At 41.7% G+C, this 24,783-nt stretch overlaps 1 protein-coding gene across 2 annotated transcripts in view; it reads left to right on the forward strand.

The window, feature by feature from the left end:
- The first annotated feature begins 1,778 nt into the window (after window positions 1-1,778).
- acsl3a (acyl-CoA synthetase long chain family member 3a) overlaps window positions 1,779-24,783 on the forward strand; it is a 46,125-nt gene continuing 23,120 nt past the window's right edge. Inside the window, exons 1-3 of one of the 2 annotated variants that reach the window (XM_084950607.1) lie at window positions 1,779-1,948; window positions 17,077-17,461; window positions 19,839-20,016. In XM_084950607.1, the coding sequence (XP_084806733.1) occupies window positions 17,087-17,461; window positions 19,839-20,016 (553 nt within the window). In that variant the 5' untranslated portion in view covers window positions 1,779-1,948; window positions 17,077-17,086. Of the gene's footprint in view, window positions 1,949-16,944; window positions 17,462-19,838; window positions 20,017-24,783 lie in introns of both variants that reach the window. The other variant, XM_084950606.1, reaches the window with a different exon arrangement.

Consider the following 24,783-nt stretch of genomic DNA (forward strand, 5'->3'; position numbering starts at 1 on the left):
AGGGTATACCCTGGACAGGTGCAGGGTATACCCTGGACAGGTGCAGGGTATACCCTGGACAGGTGCAGGGTATACCCTGGACAGGTGCAGGGTATACCCTGGACAGGTGCAGGACCAATGAACCTAACCTCACTAATTGCATGTCTTTGGACCTGGGAGGAAGCTGTGGAGTACCCGGAGAGAAATGAACCAAACACATGATCATATATTTGCTGCTTGCAAACATATTCAGTCTGTTTCTAATCAAATCAACAGAGTACACATTGCAATGATACTTTCAAAAGCAATCTAAGTTGGATGACCTATTTTCAAGTCTAAGAATGATTCAGAATGAAAGATTACAGTTTTCCATATAGAAATGTCCACTCTAAAGCGTTTAAGTGTCGACTCTTTAGTCATCAAACCTGATTCGATTTTTGGACGAACATTGTTCAAAGTAAGTAAAGAATAACTTGTTGCAAAGTAGATATGATGAGAAACATATAGAATGTTGTTTCAGTCTCTTTTTTCACTCTCCTAATCACATAAAGTCAGTCAATTTTACTTTACGTGATTAAAATAGCATTATTCAGTAAAGGCATAACAATCGCACTGCCATTCCATACACCTGGACAAAAAGCAAATAGGTAATAGAGTTGATTTTCAGTTTTCGGATTCATACCTGAAGTTTAAGTATTTATTATTTTATCTGTTCCCTGTTATCTTGCTATGCTTCAACCACAGCAGCAGAAAGAGACAGGTTTGTGTCTGATCGTAGAGAATGATCGTTGCTCTCTTAGTGGAATTGTTGCACGGAGGATGTAACATCTATGCCAAGCACTGAGATCTGTCGCTTGGTCAGGATTAAGCCCTCTCTCAGCTTCCAGGTTAGGAAAAGTGTCACTGGAGATATTCAAATACATCCCTCCACAGATGTTGATGAATTCTACAAAAATAAAAAACAGGTTGTTAAAAACACTTGAACTTCACCATATATGGTGAAATATTGTAGTATGCAGTACAATGAAATGTCAGATTAGCATTGTGTGTTATATCATAGGCAAGTTTAGACTCTTTAATAATAGTAATAGCTTTAAAAAATATTATTTTCTGGAATAGTCTATCTTTTTCTAACTTATCTATTGACGACAGTACAGGATAGAATGAAAACAGGTTTTAAGTCCAGTGGTGTTGTTGATGTCATGATGTTATAGTGCTCTCAAACAGAGGGAGGTTTGTCATTAATAGGCTCAATAAGACTTTCATTGTTGTGGTAAAAAAAAAAGAAGATGCAGAGATTTAAAGCACACTTTAACTGAAACATTAAAAAACTTCAAATTGTTCTGATGATGCCAGGGTAAAATCTTCTGTTTAACAGTGTGTACTTATTCTGAAGTGTTACCCAGAGGTTGATTTTAAACCGCTGTCTGTGTGGTTTTACACATAAAATAACTACGTTTATACGAACACTATTTTGCATGAGCTAATGATTATATACATTAAACAAACACCCAGGCAGGAATCTCCCACCACCGAGGAGCTCGACACCGCGCGTTGTCATGGCGACAAGCATCCCATCTTAAATTTGTCTATAAAGGTGAATTCGGGGTTCGCGCACTGGTTTGTGTGCGGGTGTCGTGCTCGTGACATCTTGCTCTTTTGTGACCGTCAGTAACCCATGCGGTCATGTCGAGCCTTCCTTCCATGTCGGCCGGCCCCTAGCACGCGCCACCTCCGCGAGTCCAATCATAACTCAAAGAATGCCCACCCTCTCCCTCCCAACCCGCCATCCAAGTCGTCCTCGTACAACAACACAGCGCGCGTGTCACTTCCGGACCGGGCAGCGCACAGCATCAGCAGGCAGAGTGAGAGCCGATGGATGAACATATGAACGGAGCCGTCACAGACAGAGCCTGAGCACAGACACACTGAAGACGTGCCAGCGATAAACTAACAGAAACATTTACCGGTAAGTTTCCTCGTCGTTTTGTGACGAGCACACAGGATGCTGTGGCACCGTCAAGCTACACTAAAAAATGAAGACTACTCTGGAAGTAAGAAACTTTATGCGTCTAAAAACAAAAGGGGTCTAAGGGGTTTATTAAATGATGTTGAATGTCACATGTTCTAAATATTTGGGAGCTAACTTAGAGGCCTGCCAAATAAAAGAGCCAGTGACTGGGGGGATTTTATGTACTAAGTATTTTAAATAGCAGTTTTGCTATTAGCTTCCTGACTTGTTTCGTTGCAGGTAAAGATAAATAATGCCCATTATTATTGTTTTTATTGTTTTTTTATTTTATTTTTCTTCTTAAATGAAATGTGGGCATTACCTTCCATGTTGTAAAGTGTTTTACTTTAGAATTTGAAACCGGAAGTGTAACTGACGGTAACTGGTTTGTGTTGAATGTTGCAGCTGGAACATCTGTGGCTCACTGCTGAGCCCACTGAACTGATAGTCATTGAAATTACACAACATGTTACATGTCTTTGGCCTCACTCTTAAGCCTTAATAAGGAATGATTCATGCCCCTTAAAATAATTTTGTAACATTTCTTCATGAGCTAATATAGGTCAGCTTATTACAGTCTTAATTTTTTTTGACGTGGAAACTTTTATAAATGTCCCTTTTCCATCTCTCCTTTGGTATTCACATTTACCCAATTACGAAAAGCAGACAAGTGGAGCACATTTTAAAAGAACATTTGTTGTACTCAAAGGCCCAGAGCGGAAAGTGTGTCAACCTCACCACAATCCTTGCTCTAACACGTACAATCCCAACCTGCTGGCTGCTTTTAGTTTCTATTTACACAGCTGACGGGAACTTGCCTGTGGTGGCAGTTATCAAATGATGCAGGTCCTTTAGAGTGCTCCTGTACCTAGAGACAGAGACGCTGTTGTCTTGCAGGGGATGGTCCGATGTGATCAGCAAACCCACAGACACACACACACACACACATACACGCACACACACACACACACACACACACACACACACACACACACACACACACACACACACACACACACTCCTTCCTGCAAGCCAAGACACTAGTCTATTTCATTGTGCTGTTATAAAACACATCTGAAGCTGGGTATGGAGGGGAAACAAGGATTTTTATTTAAATTTACTGTGATTTTTCTGCTTAACTGTGAACACCCTCTAAGCTCATATCGGAGAAAGAAATAAGTTGTTGATTGGCATGCATGCCAGTAGTTTGTGTCACCACAGAAGCAGAGTAAAGCTGCAGTCTGATCCGCATAATCCAAGCAATTGTGTTTTGTGCTTTCACTGTTGTTGAAATCACACTTCATTGGTTTTGATTGTGTCATTATTTTAAATCTGGGCCCTCAAACCAAACACAAACATACGGACGAACCTCATATCCTATTTCTTTTTACACACACACACACACACACACACACACACACACACACAACCCCGTTCAGCCATCTTAGTGAGGACCTTCATTGACATGATGGTTTCCCTAGCCCCTTTACCATTAAAAATGAATGCCTAGCCCTAACCCTTACCCTAAACCTAACCATAACCTAATTGTAACCCTGACACTAAAACCACATTTTGAGCCTCAAAAAGGCCTTCAAATTTGTGAGCACCGGTGTGTGTGTCCTCACAAGTGACTGTTGGTTCTCACGAGTATAGTAGAATGCAGATTTCGGTCCTCACAAAGATAGCTAGACAGGAACAGACACACACATACACAAACAGAGTGTGATCCTCTAGCCTTGATGTGCCCCATTTCAGAGTCGATTGACCCACACAGCAAACGGCTCAAGGATTATATTTGCTAACCCTGACCCCGGTTGTTTCCGTTCGGTGCATTGTTTCGCCACAATGTCCTTGTTAAAGTTTCTGCAAGGTTTCGAGGCCGCCTGCTTAGCCGAGTGGGTGTAAGCACTGTGACGTGTGCACACAAAAGACCCCATTCACGCCATCTCCTGAGGAAGCAAAGATTCCCTCACGCACACACGGGCGCACACACAGGCGCACACACATGCCGGCTCACCCCACCACTACGTAGACCGTACCACTATATTACTCAATTAATCCAGTGATTAACTCAGTGAGTGGAGACTGCCTGCAGAGCTCTCGCTGTTGCATAAAGCTAACTATTCAGTAACCATTAGTCTACATGTTATGTATACCCATTCTTGAATGTAGGCGATTAGAGCCAGCCTTGTTATTGGTTGCAGTTTTGCAGTTTAGACTCTTGATCCTTCTTTTTTTTTTTGCAAAGACATAGTGCAGCTGGTGTGTAAATCAGGCTGCATGTGGTTGTGAAAAGCCTCTTCTAAACCATCAGTAGGTCAGGATGCTGTCTTATTGTCAGCAAATGGCTATTTAGGGCAGTTAGTGATGTAGAACCAGGACCATCAATCTTTTATTTATGCTAACTTGAGTATATTTAATGTAGCCAAGTGAAATCTGAGCTTCATAATATGAGTTATGAAGCCTATAAGCACATAGGTTTGGGGTGCAACTGGGTACTTTTTAAACTGCCTTATTTTTTCCAACATTTTTTAGCCTGTATGTGTCCATGAAGATATCTTACGTTCAATTTTGAGGGCTAAAAAAGGTAGTGAAGTTATCAGGTCCTTTCTCTGCCCTTGCGCAAACTAACGATGATGATGATGATGATGAACTAATGGTACCTTGTAACACACACAATAGCACTAACCACTGTTAAGTTTTAAATATTGTTCAAGATGCAACAATGCTGGACATTGTGTGTTTTTTAGCCTCAAAATGGGAGTATTACTCCTCTGTAAAGGTTCGTGAGGGTCTGCAAATGCAGGATGCAGAGGGACGTTAAATTGCAAAAGATGAACCTTTAATAGCTGAGGTAGACAAAGTCCAAAGGGCTTCAAAACCACAGCAGGATTCTAAAAAACAGAGAGCAAAAGAGGAACAAGTAAAGAGCAAATGGAGAACTGATAAGGAGAGAAGCAATACTGTTTAAACAGAGGTGAAAATGATCAGGCACAGGGGAATCTTATGAGCACTACGCAGATGTCCACAAAGAAGCAAGAAAAATCTGTATAAACAAACAGAGACTTTTTATAACCCCTCCCCCCCATCAACCCCCCCCCCCCCCCCCCCCAAAAAAAAAACAGGAAGTACAGTGCTGTAAAATAGTATTACCCCTTCACGATTTCTTTTTTTTTTTTTTTCATAATTTTCACACATACATGTTTCAGACAGTAGAAAAAAAGCAGAAATGTGAGAACAAACAACAGCTATGAAACATGCTTTCTAGGGCATAGTATGCAAACTTTCATGGTCACACTCTCACAATTTCTTTCCTCTACTGACACTGTGTGTGAGAGAGAGAGAAGGGAAGAGATAAGCCAACAAGAAAAGCTTCCCAACAAATATTTATTGCTCCTATTTTAGTGAGCCTGTGGAATTATGGAGTTCCACAGGGTTCAGTGCTAGGACCAATTCTGTTTACATTATACATGCTTCCCTTAGGCAGCATCATTAGAAGACATAGCATACATTTTTCACTGCTATGCAGATGACACCCAGCTCTATCTGTCCATGAAGCCAGATAACACACACCAATTAGTTAAACTGCAGGAATGTCTTAAAGACATAAAGACCTGGATGGCCGCTAACTTTCTGCTTCTTAATTCAGATAAAACTGAGGTTATTGTACTCGGCCCTGAAAATCTTAGAAATATGGTATCTAACCAGATTCATACTCTGGATGGCATTACCTTGGCCTCCAGTAACGCTGTGAGGAACCTTGGAGTCACTTTTGACCAGGACATGTCCTTCAACGCACATATTAAACAAATATGTAAGACTGCTTTCTTCCATTTGCGCAACATCTCTAAAATTAGAAATATCCTGTCTCAGAGTGACGCTGAAAAACTAGTTCATGCATTTATTACTTCCAGGTTGGGAATTACTTCCTTGTTGTTCCTAGAGTATTTAAAAGTAGAATGGGAGGCAGAGCCTTCAGTTTTCAGGCCCCTCTTCTGTGGAACCAGCTTCCAGTTTGGATTCGGGAGACAGAAACTATCTCTACTTTTAAGATTAGGCTTAAAACTTTCCTTTTTGCTAAAGCATATAGTTAGGGCTGGACCAGGTGACCCTGAATCCTCCCTTAGTTATGCTGCAATAGACGTAGGCTGCCAGGGGATTCCCATGATGCATTGAGTTTTTCCTTTCCAGTCACCTTTCTCACTCACTATGTATTAATAGACCTCTCTGCATTGAATCATATCTGTTATTAACCTCTGTCTCTCTTCCACAGCATGTCTTTTATCCTGTCTTCCTTCTCTCACCCCAACCGGTCGCAGCAGGTGGCCGCCCCTCCCTGAGCCTGGTTCTGCCGGAGGTTTCTTCCTGTTAAAAGGGAGTTTTTCCTTCCCACTGTCGCCAAAGTGCTTGCTCATAGGGGGTCATATGATTGTTGGGTTTTTCTCTGTATCTATGAAGCGCCTTGAGGCGACGTTTGCTGTGATTTGGCGCTATATAAATAAAATTGAATTGAATTGAATTGAATTGATGGAAAGATGCCAACTGACCTCAAAGTCCTGACCAAAGCCAAAGCAGCTGAACTCTGATACTAACTAGAGCTATGAAGTTTAAAAGATGTCACTGTTTAGCAGTAAGGGATCTCTAAAGACATGACGGGGTGACATTGTGTTTTCTGGAGTAAAATTCAGTATGTCTGGGTCTATCCTGCTAAACTTTCTCAATTTTTTTTAATCTCTCTGTCAAATGTTCTCAATTTTTAAAAAATCCACTACAATAAAAGCACTGTATCATTAGAACTAAACTAAATTAAAACATAAATCACTGGGCCTTTAACCTCTGCCGTGGTATAAAATGTGTCAAACCCTCTGAATGAGTTGAAGCAAAGTGAAGGACAGAGTCACTGAGTTCAGAAGAAAAACAGATTTTAACTTTATTGCTTAATGGAAGTCAGGAGTCATTTTTAACAACTAGCAGAAGATAGTGGAAATTATTTGATATTTTACAGGAGATCTAAGCCATCTGTTCCTTGTTGACACTGAGCAGCAGTGGAAGAAGTTGTAGTCTGCCAGCACCATGCCTTCCTGAATCTTTTTCCTTTTGTTTAATAGGTTGTTTAGCACAGTGCCGCTCATCCATTGTCTATATTTCCTTGAGCTCCACTATAAGCAAAAGAAAAATGACAAATGGGACAGTGGTATGAGGTGCCGTAAGGGACATTATTACTGAAACGCTCTCACACACACAACTGAAACGCTCTCACACACACTACTGAAACGCTCTCACACACACTACTGAAACGCTCTCACACACACTACTGAAACGCTCTCACACACACAACTGAAACGCTCTCACACACACTACTGAAACGCTCTCACACACACTACTGAAATTTTAGCTCTCACACACACTACTGAAACGCTCTCACACACACTACTGAAACGCTCTCACACACACTACTGAAACGCTCTCACACACACAACTGAAATGCTCTCACACACACTACTGAAATTTTAGCTCTCACACACACTACTGAAACGCTCTCACACACACTACTGAAACGCTCTCACACACACTACTGAAACGCTCTCACACACACTACTGAAACGCTCTCACACACACAACTGAAACGCTCTCACACACACTACTGAAACGCTCTCACACACACTACTGAAATTTTAGCTCTCACACACACTACTGAAACGCTCTCACACACACTACTGAAACGCTCTCACACACACTACTGAAACGCTCTCACACACACAACTGAAATGCTCTCACACACACTACTGAAATTTTAGCTCTCACACACACTACTGAAACGCTCTCACACACACTACTGAAACGCTCTCACACACACAACTGAAACGCTCTCACACACACTACTGAAACGCTCTCACACACACTACTGAAACGCTCTCACACACACTACTGAAATTTTAGCTCTCACACACACTACTGAAACGCTCTCACACACACTACTGAAACGCTCTCACACACACTACTGAAATTTTAGCTCTCACACACACTACTGAAACGCTCTCACACACACTACTGAAATTTTAGCTCTCACACACACTACTGAAACGCTCTCACACACACTACTGAAATTTTAGCTCTCACACACACTACTGAAACGCTCTCACACACACTACTGAAACGCTCTCACACACACAACTGAAACGCTCTCACACACACTACTGAAACGCTCTCACACACACTACTGAAACGCTCTCACACACACTACTGAAATTTTAGCTCTCACACACACTACTGAAATTTTAGCTCTCACACACACTACTGAAACGCTCTCACACACACTACTGAAACGCTCTCACACACACTACTGAAATTTTAGCTCTCACACACACTACTGAAACGCTCTCACACACACTACTGAAACGCTCTCACACACACTACTGAAATTTTAGCTCTCACACACTCCACTGAAACCAGAGGCATTTCCACTGAACAGGAAGTTGTTTCCTGACAAGGAAACTGATGGAAAAAGTGGCATATTTCAAAACACTACAAGGATGTCTACTCAGCAACCTGCTAGTATAGCAGTCCCCAACCTTTTTTGCGCCACGTAAACGATATAAAAATAAAAAAACGATAAATACCATGAAAACCATAAATTTCAAACTCAAGCCTCAACTCTTGCGACCCGGTACCAAACGACTCACAGACCGGTACTGGTCCAGGACCTGGGGGTTGGGGACGGCTGATCCTTGTTTAATAAAATAGTATACAGGATTAGACTTTATTTTGAAATGTGATTTTGCGGTAAATAAAATCCCCATAAAGATATCAAACTTTCCAAAACAGACTTTGCATTTTTGGGAAAATGAGATTTACCCACAACCTCTCCCCATAATTCAACCTTATGGAATAATAGGGTAATAACACTTAATCAAAAATCAATTTTCGAGAGTGACTGGTTTGAACAAAAAGATTATATTCATAACAGATTTGTTGGATGATAATGGTGTCATTCTAAGTTACACAGACTTTTCAGAAAAATATTGTCTAAACTGTTCTCAAAGAGAATATAACAAATTTTGTGAACTGGTCCCACTGCCTCTGCTTCATTTGATTAAAAATTTTATGATATACAATAATTTCTCATCAGTGCTCCCAAATTTATTGCTAGGGCAATGTCAGCTGTTTGATAAAAATGCAATAAGAAATTTGTTAGTAGTTTCTTCAAAGACAAAATATTTCATAGTTACAACAGAATGGTTACATTGCATGGTTATAATTTAGTTATTTCATATACGCTGGATAAAGCATACTAAAAATTTATGAAATAGCCTATTCTACCTAAAGTTAAAGAAACACACTTTAAACAAAATTAATCCTGTGGCAGAATTTCTAAAAAAAGAGATTTGGCTTTGAGGTGGATCAGTGTTCTTTTTGTACTGATGAAAATGAAACCCTAGAACATCTTTTTTTTTTTTTTATGCCCTATCACACAATGTATTTGGTGCAACTTAAAAAATTGGATTTCCCTAAATATTAATGATGTGCCACTATTTGAATTACATCATAATTTTTTTATATGGATCATCTAGCATTGGGTGTCTCAGACATTATTAACATCATCATACTTTTGAGTAAATATCATATCCATTGTGCTAAATGGAGGAACGCTAAGCCTTCTCTCCCTGGTTTTATTGATGATTTTAAGATATTTTTTTCTTTCCTAAAAAAGACAAAAAGCACATATGCCAGAAAAATAACCAGGATAATGCCCGTCTCCTGCTATTCAAAATTTTGACTTATGCTGAGGCTAATATATTGTTAAGTAATGCAGCTGTCTCACTAAGGTCCAGAATCGATTCATTCCACGATTCGATTCAATTCAATTCGATTTGATTTTGACAGTCAGAAATATTATAATTCAGATCAGTACATTTACATATTTTTGTATCTAAAAAAAAGGAAGCTGACACACGCAAGACTTTATCAAAGGTATAAGTGTCACAGCAGATGCCTTTGTGTAAAAGTAGCTGAAGATAAAACACAGAAAAACATGAAGGTGATTTTTCCTGGCCTGGGATTTTATAAAAAATATTCTGCAGTACATCAAAAACGAAACAAAACCATTAATCAACATATGAACGTTACCTCTGACGTTCCAGCGGTTTTATTAGAGACATGGCTAAGCGTTTTGCATTTTGCACAATTTTAAAAAGTTTAAATTTGTTCAGTATTGAACGGCAGAAATTAGGTTTTCTTTTCGGAAGTATGTAAAATGAAAAAAAAAAAAAAACAGCGGCCGACAGCGCTGTAAACAACGGTAGACTTGTGCATAACAAGCAAGCGAATAATGCAGAAAACAGATTTTTAGACGGGAAACTGTTCTTGAAGTACAGAGAAAGAGAGAAAGAGAGAGAGAGAGCTGTACATGAAGTGTGATTTTATTGTGGTGGAAGCAAAACAGTAAACGTCAGAGGGAATTCATGACGATGTTTATGTGAAGCTCAGTTTGGATCTTCTTTTGCTGCTGGTTCGGTCAATATTGTTTGGAGAGAGATAAAACTAACAGCTTTAGAATCGGCGCAAAAACGGCGTGAAAACAAAGCCGGACCCTCGACAGATCAGAATCAGCTAGCTGTCGGCTTTCAGCCCCGACCGTTTCCGTGCAGTCAGGTGAGAAAGGCGACATCTCACTGATTCTGATCCGCGGGTCCGCGCTGTGTGTTTACGTCTTTGTGCAGAATCCGTGTACCTGCTCTCATTTACTGTCTTAGCTGTTTGGTGGTTGTTGAAATTTTGTGAGGTTTCACCTGAGATTCTGGCATTTCGGGCAAAATAAATTTATATTATAAAAATCGATTCAGGATTTTAATGAATCGATTTCACGTTATCCAAGCTAGAATCGATTTTAATCGATTCTAAAAACCCACCCCTAACTAGCAGGTTGCTGAGTAGACATCTGTGTAGTGGTTTGTTTGAAATCTACCACTTTTTCCTTCAGTTTCCTTGTCAAGAATTAACTTCCTGTTCAACTGAAATGCCTTCCTGTTTAACTGAAATGCCTTCCTGTTCAACTGAAATGCCTTCCTGTTCAGCTGAAATGCCTTCCTGTTCAACTGAAATGCCTTCCTGTTCAACTGAAACGCCTTCCTGTTTAACTGAAATGCTTTGGTTTTTCAGTAGTGTGTGTGAGAGCGTTTCAGTAGTGTGTGTGAGAGCTAAAATTTCAGTAGTGTGTGTGTGAGAGCGTTTCAGTAGTGTGTGTGTGAGAGCGTTTCAGTAGTGTGTGTGAGAGCTAAAATTTCAGTAGTGTGTGTGAGAGCGTTTCAGTAGTGTGTGTGTGAGAGCATTTCAGTAGTGTGTGTGAGAGCATTTCAGTAGTGTGTGTGAGAGCGTTTCAGTAGTGTGTGAGAGCTAAAATTTCAGTAGTGTGTGTGAGAGCGTTTCAGTAGTGTGTGTGAGAGCGTTTCAGTAGTGTGTGTGTGAGAGCGTTTCAGTAGTGTGTGTGAGAGCATTTCAGTAGTGTGTGAGAGCGTTTCAGTAGTGTGTGTGTGAGAGCGTTTCAGTAGTGTGTGTGAGAGCGTTTCAGTAGTGTGTGTGAGAGCGTTTCAGTAGTGTGTGTGTGAGAGCATTTCAGTAGTGTGTGTGAGAGCGTTTCAGTAGTGTGTGTGTGAGAGCATTTCAGTAGTGTGTGTGAGAGCGTTTCAGTAGTGTGTGTGAGAGCGTTTCAGTAGTGTGTGTGAGAGCGTTTCAGTAGTGTGTGTGAGAGCGTTTCAGTAGTGTGTGTGAGAGCATTTCAGTAGTGTGTGTGAGAGCGTTTCAGTAGTGTGTGTGAGAGCGTTTCAGTAGTGTGTGTGAGAGCGTTTCAGTAGTGTGTGTGAGAGCGTTTCAGTAGTGTGTGTGAGAGCGTTTCAGTAGTGTGTGTGAGAGCTAAAATTTCAGTAGTGTGTGTGAGAGCGTTTCAGTAGTGTGTGTGAGAGCTAAAATTTCAGTAGTGTGTGTGAGAGCGTTTCAGTAGTGTGTGTGAGAGCTAAAATTTCAGTAGTGTGTGTGAGAGCGTTTCAGTAGTGTGTGTGAGAGCGTTTCAGTAATAATGTCCCTTACGGCACCTCATACAGTGGGGCCAACAAACGAACACTGAAGAGTGATGGGGTAAAACTTGTGTTCCACCAGGGTACAGTTTTGGTAAGCTTTAGCATCCTGTGATGAAGCAGGGCGTCCTTGGTGGGTAACGAGACACCAGGAAGAACCACAGAGCTGCAGAGAAAGGAGTCCATGTCCCACAGGGAATAGATGGTGGTCTGGGAGAGCAGTGCTGGTAAAATCTTTAATTTATTTATGAGTCTCAAAGGGACACTCGTGGGATGAGTGTGTACAGGAGGAAGGTGGGCACAGTGTGTGTGTTTTTCAGCGGGCAAATTTTTTGAGAGGTGGGGGAACAATGTGAAGCGGCAAGATGAGCCTCTTCCTCCTATGAATAATAAATTACTGCTGCTAAAACGGACTGTTGTAGAGTGTGAATGTGTGCACATACACACACAAGCTGTTTTGACAGACGGTGTTATTTTAGCTGCGCAGCTGCAAAGACGGCCGATGGCCTGAATAGAAACATCAATAAACATTATGGTTATTTGTCATAGTGGTGCCCGTAAATAACACTTTAAGAACCTTATTAACCCAGAAACTAAAAGATGTGTAATAACAAAATAATACATAATATAGCACAGAGCTGAGTAGCGAAAACAGCTTATCAAAAAGTGTTAACTAGCCTAAAACCAAAGAGGGGGCTGATTCTCTGATCGTATAGTCTATGGTTACAGTCTATGAAAATAGCTCACTTAAACTGTTGTACTTTACTGATAGGTTTATAGTCTCCATCACTAGTTTAATGCCTTGGTAAATATAACATCATGCTCATATTGTATCAACAAGTGGTTAAGTGGTTGCCAGTAGTGATGACAGTTTTAAGATAAGCATTTTTCCAGCTCAGTCACCACACCTAACAACCAGATCGTCATATTATTCGGCTGTTGGGTGTGGGTATCCTATAATCCACAGTAATCGTGATCTGGTGTCTGTGGTGTCTCAGAGTCAATGGGACGTTCTTCTACAGCTTGGCATGACATTTAATTTACTTGAATCACTGTAATTATTAATAGAGATGAAGACATTTTAACTGTTTGGTTATACTGGGAGCTAGTTTTATTTACCAGTCCTGTTTTCTCACCCCAAATTTGAAATCATTGTTTCTCTCGACAAAAGAAACTGTTTAACGTGACTCATCCTCAACATTCTGTACTAAAACCAGTCAGTGCACTCCTAATTCTGTGCCTCTTTGATGGCAAATTTACATTTAGTTTTCGGTATATAGAGTCATGGTAAACATTAAAGTAAGCTCTCTTTAAATTCTGAGGTTTTGTGTATCAGGACATGAAAAAAAAAATCTGGTCTTAAACTCAGATGAATGAAAACACGTCTTGATTTCTTCTTTCTTTTTTCTTTTTTTTTTCTTTTTTGTGTCCCGTTTGGATCTTTAGCCATCAGAATTGTTGTCTTAAGGCCAAGAAAGATGCCAAGCGGATTTATTTTACCAAGTGGATCATCATGGCCTTGCCATATTGGTCCATTTGATTGACCTTTATTATAATTATGTATTTATTTGATTTTCGGTTGCTACAAACGGGACAGACATGACTGGGGGATAGGACAGGGAGAAAGAATGAAAGAAAGAGAGGGAGAGAAAGAAAATCAGAGGGGAGAAGAGACGGTGAGAAAGGGGGGAAGAAAGAAAGAAAAACAAACAAAACACCAGGATCACCTGTATGGAGAAAAAAAAAACAGAAGAGAAAGCAAACAAAAAAAGAGCAACATAATAAATACAGCACCATCACAATAAACTAGTTAGCAGTAAATAACAGTAGATACTGAATATTAAACGATATTGTGCAGCACGCAAGATAGACAGCGCACAATGTGCTTTGAGGCAGCAGCCAAGAAAGGTGTAGTCCGCGTCTGTGAACACCCGTGTGTACACCTGTGTGGATCAGCATGCTTGTATTCCAAAGGTTTCTCCATGTAACGATCTGCTAGGGAGTGTGGGGAGCCATAGCCACGTCCTCCAGGGCATGAAGCAGGTATGGAGGAGATCCAGGCCCCCGACATCCAGAGGCCCCAGAGTACGAGGACCCAAGGAGGACCACCAAAAGGGGGGGAACCGTGCCACCCTCCTGGGACGAGCTGAGTAGAGCCCCAAACGAGAGGTCACCCAGCAGCTACGGAGCAGAGGCCAGAGGGGGTTGCAGTGGCGTGCCCGCGGGCTCTGCCGGCAGCCAACTGTGCCAGAGAGGACCGAGCTTCAGGCCCAGAGGCCAGAGGCCTGAGGGCATCCCACCCCCCGGAAGGGGCCCAGCCGGGCCACAGGCGCCAGGCCCCGCCAATCGGCCACCAGGAGTGAGCCGGTACATACATGAGCGCCCAGCCCCAGTCGACAAGAACCACCAACACACCAACGTCTGAGGGCATCAGCCACCGGCAGGGAGTGTGGTGAGGGGAGATAGGCCTCCGTACTTTAGAGGGCCTGAGATGTACCCAGAGAGGCTGAGTCTAAGACCCAACCTGACATATAGACACAGACGAACAGGCGCATGCGGACACAAACGTGCATTCCCACCCCCATATACACAACCAAATAATCGGCACTCACCCAACGTGTAGACAGACACAAATAGACACTGCACAGACAGTCACACTCCCCAAACATACTCTATATCCCAGGTCCAGGTACCCCCGCCCCCAGAGGGGCAAGCCACACCTAGATCCAGGAGATGTAACCCTTCTCTCTGGGGTGGAGGCAAGCGGACCACCTCCTTATCTGCAGTAGCAGGGAGGCCCCGCATCCCAGACCCCAATCTGACGGCCAGCACCTCCTCCCAGCCCCCCAGCCCTGACGGCTAACAGAACCGGGGTGAGTGAAGACCCCAAACCTCCCTACGCCCGCTCATATGTAGTGTTGCTGTGTGCTGTTCTAAAGTGCATTTAAAACACAGGAGAGCATGGTTCCTGCTTCCTCTCAGAGAGCAGCCCGGCTCCTCCCGAAAACCCTTAGTGTCTATGTGCATGTAAAATTGAGGGTAGGGCACCAGCGTCAGAGGTGGGTTGGAATACACTGACCATCCTCTGGATGCTGTAGAACGTGCCCACCCCCAAGGCCCTATATGTATGTGTTATGTAGAGCGGGAATAGGGAGGCAGCTGAGGATGGGGAGGGAAGAAAGGGAGGGGCAAGCGGCCCTTCCCTGGGGCCAGCTCCCCCGCTGACCCCAGTAGGCACCCCCACACTCTGGAACCCACCAGGGCAAGGGGGCCCAGGCCCATCCGGACCAGGGCCCGCAGCAGCAGCACCGCCCAGCCCCACAGAGTCCGGGGCAGCCCACCAGACTCCACCCCAGACTGCACCCACCCCATCATCCAATCATCTCCCAAACTACACAAGACAATAGACACCCAGGTTGAGTTCATTCTCTACCTCTCCTATATCTCTCCCCCACCTGCAGAGTGAGCTCCTGTAGAGAGGAGACCACCTGCAAAGATATAACAACCTCCCCACCAGTTAGAGAGCCCCCTAGTTGGGCCGATGCACCAGAGGTCCCCTGCACTGGGGCTGAGCCCCCCTGCACCCACCCGCCCACAGCTCCGGCGACACAACAGCCAGGACCCAAGCCCCCAAGGCCCAGCCAGCACCCCAGACCGGGGGCGGAGCTCCCCCAGACCCCCAAGCCTCCACGCCCGTCCCGGACCCACCCACGTCCTGATTTCTTCTACAACTACATGCTTCAGATAATTTTAAAAATCCCATTGATAGGATAATGTAAAATTTCAGTCAGTGTAGGCTTTTTAAATTGCAAAATAATCTCAACTCAAAATTCACTAATTGTTTTGCTTTTTCCTTCATGGTGTGAAATAAACATTCATGCTGAACCTATTATTTTTTAGGTCATTGACCAGGTTCTGTATCTATCTTGAAAATTAGATATCGGCACTTTACACTGTACCTAACTGGTACCTATTGGTAAGGAGCCTTTATATTGACATGATAATGTTGCCTAATTGCCTTCATGGGTTATAGGGAACTACACTTACCAGGAAGTCTGTAAGATAACCTTAACGCTAATCTCTGTTCAGGACTCTGGATAGCTCCCAAACTCATCTTCTGTAGGTTACAGTCTCCGTCACCAAGTGCATATCTGTTCTGTGTGTGTCTGAAGAAGCTAGGGATGAGGTGAAATTTCAAAGATACGCACACACAATACAGCCACCTTTTACCCAGTGAAGTAGATGTAAGGTAGTCCCTCTGCGCAAACCTCATCACATTCTCTCTAAATTTTACATCATGGAGTTTAACGGGTGGATTCTTGAGCTATAGCTTGTTCCCTGTTCTTATCTGCTCCTGACTTGGCTATCTCCTTCTGTCGAGTTGCTTGAATCCTGTCACACAGCCCACATGTAGACTTTCAGAAACCTCACAGTTAGTGTAGTTTATGTCTGTTATAGCTGACCTTTTTACTTTTTTCACTTCTTCCTACGTGTCCCCATCCTTTTTGATTTGTTTCTCCTTATATTTCCTCTCTGGTCTCCTTCCTCACCCCTTCATCTGTCTGTGTTGTTTTGCTGTCTTCGACACTAACAGTGACTGACATTGACTGATGTGCTCTCTTCTTTGGCGTGAGTGCACCGGACACAGGAGTTGCAGGGTGGGGAAGGAACATTTGAGTAAGAGAGTCGGTGTGTAACACCATCTCTTGCCAATAACATAATAACAAGCTTCTGCTTTACTATCAGCGAGAACATGTGAGACAGTGCTTTGTTTCAGTTTCAGAATGAATCTCTTGGAAAACCACAGGAGTGTTGTAGACACAAGCATAATTTTGAAACTAGTTTAAAAATTTCCTCTAATGCCATGTTATGGATATTTTTTAGGAGTATTGCAGAGCTGTGGGCATTGCATTAGCAGAAAGGGAGAATTGAGAAGGCAACAGAAGAAACAAGGGAGCAACTGAACCAGCACGAGCAGGCACTTCTTCCCCACTCTCTTCTCTCTGCTTGTCACAGCTTTGCCAAGATGAAGCTGAAAGAGGACCTGAACCCCATGCTGCTGCTCCTCTTCCACCTCATGGTGTGGATCTACACCGTCATCACCTTTCTGCCTTCCTACCTCCTTAGCTGGGTGTCCAGACCTGATGGGAATTTCTACGGCTCAGAGGAGGAGAGAGCCAAGAGAGCCAAAGCTCGTTCGGTCCTGGGACAACCAGAGGGACCATACCGAGCAGTGAGCTCCATGAAGAAGCTGGTCACATCTCTACATCCGGGAGTGGACACACTGGATAAGATGTTCGAGTACGCAGCCATGAGGTTCCCCCACAGAGACTGCCTTGGGACAAGAGAGGTGATTAGCGAGGAAGATGAGCGACAAAGCAACGGGAAGGTGTTCAAGAAGGTAAAAAATGATACGGAAGTGAGGACGTAAATGTTGTGTTGTAGTAGCAGTGTAGCTAAAAAGGGGCTATCCAACATTCTATTACAGGTACTTAAAGGACTACACACTTTTATCTGTCCCTTAAGTATGCAGCTGCAAACAGCATTTAAATTTAAGAAGTATGTCTGCTTACAAATGGGGTAATAGAAATAGCATAAGAAGGTGCACAGAGAGTGATATTAGAAGTGGGACTGAAACTGAAAGACTCACTATGCAGTTGCAGGGTGTGGGGTTGGAAGTTGCATCTAGAGCCGGGAGAACGGTGGAAAAAGGAAGGATTGCATTCGTTGAATCATACAAAGCTGCTCTAGAGTGCAAGAATAAAAATATTGATTTTGAAATAAGTAAAATGGGTACAATTTCAGGATTTCTCAGGAAATGTGAGACATAATATCTTATGAAAGGTACCATATATATAAAACATAAGTTTTATATATATCCAACGGATGAATGTTTACCAATTTTATTAATTTCTTTCCCATGTGGGATAGCATAGAAGATACTAGATTGCGACCCATAAACACCTTTGTGTGTAGCTCCATGTAGGAAAATTGCATCGACAGTGGTTCAGTTATAATTCATATTTTCATAATGACTGTGGTATGGATCTGTGAACTGCATTAACACCCAGCGTGCAAACCTTTGATCTCATTTAAAGCTTGTTTAAACAAGCTTTGCCTCATTTCTTCATCTAGTGTGAGTTATGTTAGCAACGTGCCTGTTAAAGCAAAGCACTGAAATACATGGCACCTTTTCTTTAAATCTAACAGGCCCAGCTCTCAGCCCCCAACCTCATATTTAAAAAAACATCTTTTATGTATTTAGGATGAATACCTGAAAGCCAGCTATGCAGTGTAGCTTTTAATAAAAGTTACTCACTCTAGACTAAAAAGAGCTTTTGTTGTGAACTATTTTCATCTGCAGATTACTGTTTATTATTGAAGGATCCTGTTATTCAAGTGCAACGCTGTGCAACACTGTGGCTCAGTCGTGTATTTGTAAGACAATAGTTTTAGAGAGTTATCACTCAATGTGTGGATTTCTATGGTGTGATATGAAAACCTCACATCTATTGGATAATAAGCAAGAGATTGCATAGCCATATTGGACAGGGTGTCAGTCAGTGTAAGGAAGCCTCTGATAGGGACTGGGCAAAGAGCAGAAGGATTCTGAGATGTCAATCAATAGGCAAGCTGTCAAGGGTACAGCTTTCAGAAACTAATGAGGAAAAGAGGAGGCTAGACATTTTTCATATTCTAAAAAATAAAGTTTGTAAAATTCCAAATGTCTTCAAAATGTTCCTCTGTGACTTCTCTTGGCCTGCTGTCTAGACAAACCTCTTGTTAATGTTTAAAATGTTCAAAATCCACTTCCAGATGCTGCTACTCTTTCAGCTGACAGCTTGTCTACTAGACCACTTATTTCCTTCAACCTTGCAAATGTTAGGACAGAGGATAGAGTATGAATACAAAGTAGCAAAATCAAAACAGTAAAAAAAAGTATTTGTTATTAATCCAGAATTAGTGTAAATTGGAGCAGAAAGAAAGGAAGAAGACTTCTGCTTTCAAGATTTTTGGCTATATGTTTTCTTCTTCAGTGTGCCTGCACAGTTAGGTGTTTATGTTACTTGTGAATTACCTCATTAAACCCAGTGGCCTGATCCCTGTAATCCATTGAATCTCCACTGTTGAAACACTTATTGCTGCAATAGTGCATAATTAGGCTGTTTAGCGAGCTATTGTTCCCAACCAGTGGAAAACAGCACCGTGTAGTCACTGTGGCTCTGTGTCCTTCTGCGTGCTTATGTGCACTGACATTTATTAACCATTAGGAGCCGGTATAAGCTCACTAATACATGTGCAGGCAGCTCTCTGAACATAATGTGTGAGTGGTGAAGAGAATATCCAGAAGCCTATGCTTATCTTTCTCTCGTGCAGCTGATGACCGTGACATGCAGCAGCATGAGAATGACAGCAAGAGGAAGTACTTCTGTTTGGCAACAGTGGACAGTTGCTCCCTTTCCTGTGACTTCTTAATAAGGAACAGGCCAAGCATGTGACTGTGGGATGGGACACAGGAGCAGGGCTTTGCAACAGTTCAGTGGCTTTTTTAAGGAAATAATAGATTTGCATTATTCCATCTTTCAGTTTCTTACCATTCATCTTTTTCCTTGCTCTGTTCCTTTAATAAAACCCTGTATATTTGACAAAATGAATGAATAAAGCCCATTAATACTTATACTTTGTCTTCATTGAGACTGGAAACAGTTTTTTCTTACTTGACAGCAAGATATTTATGCGTCTTTCTCCGGCCTCCCCTCTTTCCAACACCCCTGCAGGTAATTCTGGGCGAGTACCGCTGGCTCTCCTACAAGGACACCCTCACTGCAGCCTCCCATCTGGGCAGCGGTCTGGCGGCGTTGGGGCAGCGGCCTAAAACCAACATCGCTATCTTCTGTGAGACACGAGCAGAGTGGATAATAGCTGCCCAGGCTTGTTTCACATACAACTTCCCATGTAAGTCCAGGTTTCTCTGAGGACTTAAACATGCGGCGAACATTGCATACATAATGCTAACACAAGGACAGAAACATCGATCTCTCTATACTACTATGCATCTTTTTGTTTCATGTGGACTTTCCATTTGCCCTCCTTTACACTACAGTGGTCCCTCCTTTATCACGGGTGTTACGTTCTAAAAAATAACCCGCAATAGGTGAAATCCACGAAGTAGCGAACTTTATTTTTTACAATTATTATAGATGTTGTAAGGCTGTAAAATCCCTCACTACACACTTTATATACTTTTCCACACGTTTCTCTCTTGTTTTAACACTCTCAAAGTTCTCTCAAAGAAAAATACTTCCAGTATTATAGAATGAAACCAAAGATCACACTCTGTTTTCAGGCCCAGACCCTGGGAATAGAGCAGCTGCGAGAGAATACAACATTAATGAATCAATGGTACGAAAGTAGAGGAAGCAAGAAGAATGAGTTGAGTAAAGTTTGACTTATCCGACTGTTTGGTTTCTCTTAATGCGCCTTATAATCCTTTGACGTCAACACTGTTGTTTTTGTTTTCTTCTGCTAGCGAAGATTTAAATTTGACAAGCTGGATGCATTCTGTACTGTACAGGAGACACGGCACGAGACTGAATGAAAATGGTCTACAGCCGATCAGGACGCAGAACACAATGCGCTGTAAAAAAACAAACAAAAAAAAAAACATGCAAAATTGCACCCAAAAAAATCAGCGAAACAGCGAGGCTGCGAAAAGTGAACCACGATATAGTACATAAAAACACAGGGAAGAGGTTATAGGTGAGAATCACCAGACACCGAATGATACAATATTATCACAATACTTAACTCACGATATGCTGAGTATTTCAGTAATATATATTGTGATTAATCATGTTTTCTCACTTCAGTTATTTTTTTGCTGAAAAATAAGATATTCAAGCATACCAACACTGTCACTAAAACTGCAATACATAAAATGTTCCCATAAAATGGAATCCATCTGATAGCGGTCTGATATTACTCACATATCTGTCTGCAATTGTATGGGGTCAATTTATGACAATTATATCCTATTTATTTCTGATAATACAACAATTAACTGCAATAAAGCATCAAAAATCACATACCCGTTGCTCTCTACATAGACGGAAATTTGCATTTAATATTTACATTTGCACTCTGAAACATTTGTATTCTACAGAAACATAACAACAATACAAGCAGCTGGCAGCCAGTTGAGTTGAGTCCACTTGAGTTGTGCTCGGGTGCAATCACTTTGTGATCATATGCGGCCATGAGTGTGCAACAGCCTCAACTCTGGGCAACCATTTAACCATCACAAGCCATAATTAGTCACAGAATGTGGAAAAAAAAGCAGCCACCAGTTTGTTTTTTTGGAGATAAAAGGCGGTTGCTGTCCTATTTTGCTTGTGTGACTGAGCTCTTAGGAGGAAGATTTGTTTCCAGTGTTTCCAGTGTTGATGTTTCAAGTTTTCTTAGATAATGTTAACTCAGGTGTGTGGTGAAGGGGATGAGCTCTCTCGATCGTAGTATTTTTTTTTTAGAGTAGTTGAACTTATTTTTTTTTTTTAAATATTGATATTCGGTGTCCCTGTATGGATACAATATTGCCAAACAAAATATTGCAGTGCTCTGCTGTATGGATTTTTTCCCATTACTCCTACAGTTTTTTTTAAATGCAGGAACAAAAGAAAGAAGCAATAAATAAAGTAGGCTCAATAGAATGGTATGAAAGCAATAAACAGACTCGTGACGTGGGAAACTGCTGGACCACGTTCACATGAGGGACTGATTGGCTCATAATAGACATCCCAGTATCAATAAACATGCACCAGAGGCACTCAGACACAAATTGTAACACATCCTGGATAATTTTATTAGGGAACTAAAATGTTTTATTTTAGATAATATACCAACCTTGTTCCCACAACAATTCCAACTATACTTATAAATTGACTTGTAGTTATATTGCTTTTCTACTACAAGCTTCATTCACACATGCAGCACTTTTATTTTATGCCTTTAGATGCTTTGTTATCATCATTATCATTATCAAATTTTGGCCCATAGACTGGATGAGCCAGGAATCGAACCCTTTAGCCTTTCATTTAGTATCTGACCCACTCTACACTTGTAAGCCACACCTGCCGTGTAACTTTGTCATTCCCCAAGTAAAAGGTGTTTGATGTTTTCACAGGTGTTACAGTAAAAAGTCCTAATGAAGAGTATCTTTTGAAAAGTAAGAGTGCCTACAGTAAAACAGGCTGACAAATGGATCTGCTTTTTTCACGGACATACAGATAATTTGTGCTTTCAGTTTTGGCTATATGGTTTGTATTCTCTGTATTCTCTTCCTTTTGGTCTTTCCCTCTGAGTAGCTCTAAATAAGTCTTGATGTGGCAGATTTATAGCCATTTTTGTGTGTGTGCATGTGTGTTTGAAAATGTGTTTGTGTGTGTTTGCATGTTAGTGGTTTCATGTTAGCGGACAACTTGTAACATGGAGGGCCCAGCTGAGACAGAAGAAGGTCAATTTGTCCCTTCTGCTTCGGCGTTATATAAGTGTCCCATTTCTCCTCCTTTGGTGCTTTCTCTTTTCCCCATCCGTTTTCCAGAGTTCATGTTAGGAAAAGATGCTCAAACGCTGACAAGAGTACATTTTTGAAAAAAAAAAATTATACACGAATGGTGTTTGTACTTGTACGGCACTCATACACTTAGCAAAAACGTGTCTTGTGTAATGGAAAGTGGTTCGTTCGGTGTAGTTTTTCATTTCTTCCACTGAATGAATCATTCAGTGTTAGGCGAAGCTGATTTAGCTTCTTAATGTGTGTTTCTGGGAACGTCAAGAATCACGACAATAAAAGCCAGCGAGGATTACTTGGAAGAAAGAAAAGCAAAGCAAAGATCTTCTCTTGCTCTGAATAAAAACGTTAATAATCAGAGAGAGCAAAGCAGCTGTGGGCTTCAGCATGATTTACTCTTTAATATGTTCCATAGCAAAGACTGCAGCACCTTTTATTCATCACAAGCTTCCACGGCAGTTCGTTAAATCTTTTTGATTACCCATAAAGGACCCTTTTGTTTGGGCTATCCACTTTAATTTAAGCTCCATTAAACTGTCATTCTCATAAAAGACACAGCCACGCAAGCCAAGAAAGCATCTTTATATTTCATCTTCCTCTGATGCAAACACAAACAGTGGGAGAGTGGAAAAGCCAGGGGCATTGGACAGCACACAGAGGCCTTAAAGGTTGGAAAGAGCAGCAGAGGAAGAAACAGAGGGGAGGAAGGAGAACAAGACAAGTGAGGGACGATGGCGTCAGAAGAGGGGTGAGAGAGTCTATGTGAGCATCTGATGTTGACAGAGGCATCAAGGAGTCAGCCAAAGGCCCCCAGTGAACTCACATACTTAGTGTGTGTGTATGTGTTTTCATTGTACTTCATATTCACTGTACATTGGCTCAGAAGGCCAACTTTTGTGAGCTGTCTACTCTACCGTATATAAGTTACATAAAAGGTGTATCACAAGCATCAGCTGCGCAGCAGAGCTCCCCCTCGCAGAGTCAAGGATAGGCTTCTCTTTCAAGATGTCATTTGTTGTATCAAACTAAAAAAAAAGAGTCCAGACTCCACTTTGTTGCTACTTAGTGGAATCTGGATGTTTGCTAAGCTTCCTGTACTAACATCTAGTGTGTGACAGTGTGTGTATGTGTTAAGCTTGGGCCACATTGAATGTTTAGATCTCACGACTGGAGGTGTCATGGCTCTCCCTCTCACACACATGGTCACCCGCACACAGCAGCAGCGCAGGAAGTGTTGGAGCTCCATGACGCAAGATTTTGATGTCACAAATCCCTGTCCCATAAACCCCTGTGTCTGTGTCAGAGCCGGGACGCAGGGTTGCAGACTATGTTATTCTGTGCTAGCCTGCTTCTGTTGCTGTCAGTGTATCTATTGTTGTTTCCTCTTGTTACTTTTTTCTCCTTCTTTCCTTCCTCTGTTTTTTTTGTCTCCTGCTCTCATCTTTTAAAACAAACACATTCTTCAGCTGAGCGCTAATTATATTATGTTTTTTTCAGTTTTTCTGTGTAAATGTGCATCCTGTCTAATGTGAAGAAGAAATAATTGCAGTTTTTATAAAATGTATTAAGTTTCAGGGAATCAGTCACAACAAGGACATGCAGCAAAAGCTTTTTTTAAATCATAAGAATGAAGAAAATTTGAGGCAAACAATTAAGTCAATCACAATTATGTTAGTACCCGTTAAGTACTTCAGTGAGACACCAGGCTGAATAATAATCGCAAGCTGGACATGAAGCAAAATCAGTACTGTTAGTGTTTTTATTTAACAACTTGAAAGGGGGAAGGGGGGGTCCATGCAGGAAGAGACTAGAAGCAAACAGAGAACAAATTCTGCAACATGTGGTGTCAACAGGTGAAATAACCATTAGTGACACAATGCGAGCGAGTCCCACAATAACTTTGAGTCAAGCAATTGAATTTATTTAGAATTAAATCACAACAGCATTCACCTTAATAACATAAGGAAAAGACTATAACATTAAAGAACTTGCCAATAGTCATGAGCAAGCACTAGGTGATAGCAGGAAACCTCTAAGAGGTCCAAGCTCAGGGAGGGGCAGCCATCTGCTGTCACGAGATGGGGGTGAGGGGAAAGAGAAGGGGAAATTGAAGTGATATAATTGAAGTGACTAATAATGAAAGCATAGGATACCAA

The sequence above is a fragment of the Perissodus microlepis genome, chromosome 14 (assembly GCF_051167445.1).
Source record: "Perissodus microlepis isolate ML-2025 ecotype Zambia chromosome 14, ASM5116744v1, whole genome shotgun sequence".
In the NCBI taxonomy this organism is placed as follows: domain Eukaryota; kingdom Metazoa; phylum Chordata; class Actinopteri; order Cichliformes; family Cichlidae; genus Perissodus; species Perissodus microlepis.